Genomic DNA, 6,527 nt, shown 5'->3' with positions numbered 1-6,527 from the left:
TGTATTTTTGTCCTGTCACCTCTCTAGTTAGTCAGATTTGCATTCCTGCAACTGTACTGCTTAGACTCATTTCCCGAAACGGCGGCTACTGTTTTGCACGCGCAGCAGAACATCTGGGATAGACATTTGCTGCTATTAGACAGATCTATTTATTTAACGATTTATTGACAACACCATCGCTCTTCCAAAAAGGGGCTAATAGCAGGGAACAAAAATAAACATCGGAAGCATATCACCTAGTTCTAGGTGATATGCTTCTGCAAACATTTAACCCTTTGAATACCAAACTTTTGCCAAAAAATACTAAATAAGCCTAAGTTGTGCTAAAAAAAAGCTTTTTTTGCTAAAAGGAGAACTTTTTCGAGGATTAGGTACAAAATTGAGCAAAACTTCAATTACGGGCATGCGCATAAGCCAAAATTTGGACTTTTTTTTTTTTTTTTGCCATTAACCGTTCTCAATTTCGTTTGTTGGCCCTTTCCTTTCTGTTTTTCTCTGCCCTTGTACACTGGCTACCTTTTGCATTGTATGTTCTTTCTGGCTGCAGTGAAAAGTTGGATCTTAATTACGGGCGAAGCCTAGAAATGGACCTTTATCAATCATAGGCATTGTGGACCATTTTACCACCGGTTTTGCACCAAAACTGATAACCTTGTTTTTCGATTTGCAACGTCGGAATGTCGTCGATATCTAAACCTGGCCATTGTGCGGAAAGGGCTAGCCTAGCACTACTATCAGCTTATCAAGAATATCTGATGACATTTAAATTGATGACGTCACAAGTGATACAAAGAGCACGACCATTAATTACGCATATATGCGTAGTTGGTATTCAAAGGGTTAAAAGAAGTATGTAACGTAGTCAACAGTGTGAACACACTATCGTTCTTTTCCATCATTTGCTTTGTTCCTTTGATGTACCAGGTTTTGTAAGCTATCATGCCTTGCGAGGCTGATTGACTGATTTCCCATGATGCATTTCTATCTTGATTGTTAACCATGTGAGCTCGTCTTTGGAGCTCATTACATGGTGTCAGAAGTCTCGTAACCCTCACTTGCCTAAAGGCTTCTTGCCTTTGAACTCTTCGACCGCTCTCATCTTTCTCTGCTCGCCACTATGGGAAAAGTCCGGCCAATTTTCGACGCCAACTCTGACGATCGCCGCCGAGCGTCCAAGTTCTTCTTGGCGAACTTTGGAGACTTTTGTATCATGGAAGACTATGTCAACCCCGACAAAACATTAGACAGCAATGACTACGTACTGGATCGCCGCTAAAAGACCGAAAGTTATGGCTGCTCTTCGTCGAGCTTTTCCTCCGGCCGAATGGGATGTACTCACCACCACAATCGACGCTCAAATTGCTGATGATGACAAACAGCATCCAGCTAGATGGCTCACTCAGCTCTCACAGCACTACCTTGGAGAAGAGCCTATTATTCAAAGTACCCACAATTTCCTGCGTATTCTGAAACAGTAGCCTGGTATGTCAATACAAGACTGGCACACACTGGTCAGGTCAGAATATCAGAAATGTCATTTTCCCCCAGCAGTAGACGATCGCCTTCAAAGAGACATATTCATTATTGGCCTCAATGATACTTTTAAACCCTTCCGCAGTGATGTTATTGCTAGGGAAAACTTATCAACACTTTCGTTTACACAAGTAATTTCTAAAGCTCGTGACTTTGAGGCTGGGCTCAAGACCGAATCAGCCATCGCAAAACACCACCTTGAAGAAGCAACCCACAAGGTCACCCCAGCAATTGACAAATCAAAGACCCCACATCATTCGAGTCGACGTGTCAAGGTCCGGCCTTCATGCCCTTCAAGCACCTCGACCTGCCTCTGGTGTGGGCGCACACCACATGCCAACCGTCGTGACTGCCCCGCCTCAAACGACACTTGCCATGGCTGTGGGAAACGGGGTCATTGGAAACAAGTATGCTGGGCCACCTCCGTACACGTCGTGTCAGAAGCCGCGGCCAGCCCTGGGGCTGATCTGCAAGATGATTACATTGTCACCCATGAAGTTTATCAGGTTCAATCGGCCATCAAAGGACTCTATGTTGACCTCGACCTGAGTCCCACGTCATCATCACTAAGGCACCTCAGATTTCAAGTTGACTCCGGGTGCTCTTGGAATACAATTCACATCAACGACCTCAAGCAGCTGCCTCCTGTCCAAATTACACCCTCAGTGGTTCGACTACTGGATTACTCAAAGTCCATCATCCCAACCAGAGGACCAATCACTCTGCACTGCACTCGACGTGGCGTGCCGTATGACATAGTGGCTCAAGTTATTACTGCTCAGCAGTACTATGCTCCACTATTGGGTCTCGCCGACAGCACACGCATGGGAATTCTGAAGTATGATGTGGACACCGCGTATAAGCTGCATACTTCCCCAGAGCTACCTGCGCTACCACCTGGTGAGTTAACATTTGATTTACATAAAGTCAGCTTATCCCTACTTATTTGAGGGGCTAGGTGAACTGGATGAACCCTTTTCCATAACTCTCAACCCTGGGGTCAAGCCCATACAAGCCGCTCCTCACCGTTATGCTGCCCCCAAACTTCCCATCATCAAAGAGGCTTTAGACAAACTTGTCAACACAGGACAGTTGATTCCGGTAAACAAACCCACACCGTGGATCTCAAATATGGTGGTTCGTGAGCGCCCAGCCTCTGCAACAAAACCTGCTAAAGTTCGCATTTGTCTAGACCCATCTCAAACAATCAACAAAGCCATCATCAGACCAGTGTACCCCATCCCGACTTTAGAGGAAAACATTCACCGCTTTCACCAAGCCAAGATTTCCTCCACTTTTGATATCAAGGATGCATTCCAAATAATCAAATTATCTGATGTGTCCTCCTTTCTGACCACTATGCACACTCACTGGGGAAGGTACCGCTGGACTAGACTTCCCTTTGGTATCATATCCGCCCCTGAACAGTTCCAACGTCGTCTCCACGATATTCTTTGTGGTATGGAAGGTGTCTTCAATATAGCTGATGACATTATTGTGGTTGGCCGTGGTGAATCTCTAACTGATGCACATGATGATCATGACCAGACAGTTCTAGAACTCCTGGAACGTCTCTCTCAACACAATCTTAAACTTAATCCTGACAAGATTAAGTTCAAAACATGTACTGCACCATTTATGGGACATGTGCTTAGCCCGGAGAGGCTCAAACCTAGCACTGTCTCAACCTCAGGACAAGGCTGCCACCCGACGCTTTCTGGGCACCATAACCTACCTGTCCAAGTTTGGTCCCAACCTCAGTGAAGTGGTCAGACCACTTCGTGACCTATCACACGTTGACAAGGAGTTCCTATGGGCTGATCAGCATACTGAAGCATTCACAAAAGCTAAAGAGTTAGTTTCTTAAGCCCCATGCCTACGCTACTTTGATGTACAGGCCCCTATGATTCTGCAAGTTGATGCGTCTGAATATGGTCTTGGTGCAGCTCTACTTCAGCCTATGAACCATCCCAACAAAGCAACTGACGTCCACTGGCAACCTGTTGCTTTTAGCTCTAGTTCTCTCAGCGCAACTGAACAGCGCTATGCGCTGATCGAGACAGAAACACTAGCCATTGTGCATGCCTTCCGCAAGTTTGACCAACTCCTCTTTGGGAAATCAGAGATTACCGTTCACAGTGATCACAAACCACTGGAAACCATTCTCAAGCGCCCCTTGGCCTCTGCCCCGCGCCACTTGCAGAGCATGACGCTCACGCTTCAGCGTTATTCATTCTCTGTTGAATATCGCAAGGGATCTTCACTTTGCTGACGCCCTTTCCCGTGCGCCACTTCCAGACACAACACATGCAGGAGTCCATGATGAATTGGTCTACCGCGTGGAGTTTGAAGAAAACAACCCAGAACTTTCAGGTTTCCGAGATGCTATTGTACAGGAAATCAGGGCTGAAGCCAGCACAGATCCTGAACAGAAAGCCCTTCGCACCTTCATTGAGACAGGATGGCCAAACGACAAAGCTTCAGTACCGGTCCTTGTACATCCATATTGGTCTCTTCGTCACGAACTTACCATACACGAAGGACTCCTATTCAAACAAGATCGTGTCGTCATACCTTCTTCGCTTCGATCAAACATTGTTCACAAGCTTCATGCAGTTCACCGTGGTGTCGAGTTTACCCTCCGACACGCTCGTACCTGTGTGTTCTGGCCAGGGCTTAACAGCCAAATTGAAGACATCTGCAAGAAGTGTGCTACTTGTGCACAACATGCCCAGCAACATCCTCGAGAACCACTTAAGCCTTACCCAGTGCCTACACTACTCTGGCAACTGGTCTCTCAGAACCTGTTTGCACTCAACGGTTGTGCCTATTTAGTCACTGTAGACCATTACAGTGACTATTACGAACTTGATCGACTTCCTTCTATCCAGCAGGGTTCTCCTTATCAGGCGGTAACCGGTAAAATTTACCGCTTGTAAGAGCACTTATTACCGCCTGTAAACGCTCATAAGTCTTAAAAAAATTATGCATTTAAAGTGAAATAAGCAGGCAGTTGCCATCAAAGCCCCATGTTTTCAAGCATGACTGGATCGATGATGACATTGTATTCTGCTGTAAATGTAGTGTATGGTGTCTGGCATTTAAAGAGGGCGAGGGAATGTTTTGTTGTCTTTAATTTGTAAGAACTGGTACGAAGCATATTAAAACAGGCGAAAATGTGAAATATGCTACTGCGCCCGGTACACGATACAGGAAGGCTGCAATATCAGAGCATGGCAGTTCAGAAGAACACAAGCAGTCAGTAGGGCCAGACAGAGAAAAAAAGAAAACTTGATTGTGTGAAGGTTATTTTTATACTTAGAGGGACAGCGCTGACCTTAGCTCAACCAACGTGGTGCAAAAGTTCAACTTGTCGCTTATCCTTTGCAGAACGTCCAACATTAACCAAATGCTTTACCGGTTTGAAAAGGTCTCTTACCTGTTGTGCTGAAAACTAGGGAGAACCCTGTCCAGGCCTCGTCAGTCATACAAGCGACGAAACAGCATTTTGGACGCCATGGTGTGCCTTATACTCTCATTACGGACAATGGATCTCAATTTATATCTGAGGCATTCAAAACATTTGCAGAGAAAGTTTCATCACATTACCTCCTCCCCTTACTGGTCCCAGTCCAATGGCAGAGCTGAAGCAGCCGTGAAGTCTGCTAAACACATTCTTCTTACTCCTGAAGATGTAGACCTAGCGTTACTCTCTGTTCGCAATACACCACCCGCTGGACACACTTTCTCCCCGGCTCAACGTCTATTTGGCCGCACTCTTCGCACTGATCTACCACAGTCTACCACCACTTTAGATCCACGCACCCCTCCACGGGACATTGTAGTGCTTGAGCACATTCACTGCAAATCACAGCAAAAGAAAGCATATGACAAGCGTGCTGGACCACCACTTCCCAAACTACTTCCTGAGTCCTATGTGTATGCCAAACCACCACCAACTTCATCAGCCAAGGCTTGGATCCCTGGAGAGATAGTGGGTCCTGCTGGACCACGATCTTACCTTATACAGACTGGCACCTCACAAATCAGAGGAAATCGGGTTCAATTGCAGCTTGCCCCCTCTCAATGAAGTCCTACACCACCTCAGCCTAAGGCTATAACACCTCTCCCAGATAAGCTAGGATCATATTCCTCTGACACTGGTATACCACAACTCAGTTTGCAGTCCAGTCCAACGGCAGATTTACCACCAATGTCAGCACCCACAACAGTGCCTCCTGCAACCTCTGAATCACCTCCAGCATCTGAAGTCCCATCTCCTATGTTTCCTTTGCCTCCCTGTACCGTAGCCCAACCACCAACACCTTCTTCGCCAGTGCCACACCCCAGTCCCGCAGCAACCAGTTCATCTGCTGGACAAACTGTTATCCGGAGTGGCCGAGTAATTCGACGTCCAGCCCATTACTCAGACTAATTCTCGAACCCACCTGCTCTTATTTCTTGCAGGTGAACACTTCCCATTGCTGTAGACTTGAGGAAAAAGGATCAAGGCTTGTCCTTACTTAAGACAAGATGAAAGACAATCCTGCAAACAGGGTTTTGGACGTAACATGATTGAAAGAACTTGATTGATGATAGGACAGCAATGAAGTGAAACAAATTATTTGAATAGGTTTGATTTATTAGTTCTCATTTGTCTGGTGGCTGTTTGTTCTGTTAAATATGTGATCTTCTGTTATAAAGAGGAAAGCGTGTAAGCTATCATGCCTTGCGAGGCTGATTGACCGATTTCCCATGATGCATTTCTATCTTGATTCTTAACCATGTGAGTCAGCCATCTTGATGGTTTCGTGATTAAAGCTTAGTGAACCTAAACGTCTTTGGAGCTCATTACAGTCTTTACAAAGATCCTACGTAGAGATATTACTAATTTACTTCCTAGTGAGTTTCCGAAAAAAAGACATAATTACGGAAATATCCTTGTTCTAAATTTTTGCGCAAAGTGCAAAGTGTAAATATATTCATACTCCTGT

At 45.6% G+C, this 6,527-nt stretch overlaps 1 protein-coding gene across 1 annotated transcript; it reads left to right on the top strand.

Moving 5' to 3' along the window:
* The first annotated feature begins 3,436 nt into the window (after window positions 1-3,436).
* On the top strand, window positions 3,437-5,968 carry LOC145471581 (uncharacterized). The gene is made up of 4 exons (XM_081454868.1): window positions 3,437-3,627; window positions 3,788-4,445; window positions 5,123-5,527; window positions 5,642-5,968. Exons 1-4 carry the CDS (start codon window positions 3,437-3,439, stop codon window positions 5,966-5,968), a joined length of 1,581 nt encoding a protein of 526 aa, XP_081310994.1.
* The last annotated feature ends 559 nt before the right edge of the window (window positions 5,969-6,527 follow it).

The sequence above is a fragment of the Orbicella franksi genome, chromosome 2, assembly GCF_964199315.1.
Source record: "Orbicella franksi chromosome 2, jaOrbFran1.1, whole genome shotgun sequence".
NCBI lineage: Eukaryota > Metazoa > Cnidaria > Anthozoa > Scleractinia > Merulinidae > Orbicella > Orbicella franksi.
This window is presented reverse-complemented; position numbering and strand designations above follow the sequence as displayed.

Coding starts and splice junctions, on each gene's coding strand:
- LOC145471581 (XM_081454868.1), top strand. CDS start 3,437: ATGATTCTGCAAGTTGATGCGTCTGAATATGGTCTTGGTGCAGCTCTA. Junction 3,628..3,787: donor ATTGTGCATGCCTTCCGCAA/GTTTGACCAACT, acceptor GAATATCGCAAG/GGATCTTCACTTTGCTGACG. Junction 4,446..5,122: donor AGGGTTCTCCTTATCAGGCG/GTAACCGGTAAA, acceptor AAACATTTGCAG/AGAAAGTTTCATCACATTAC.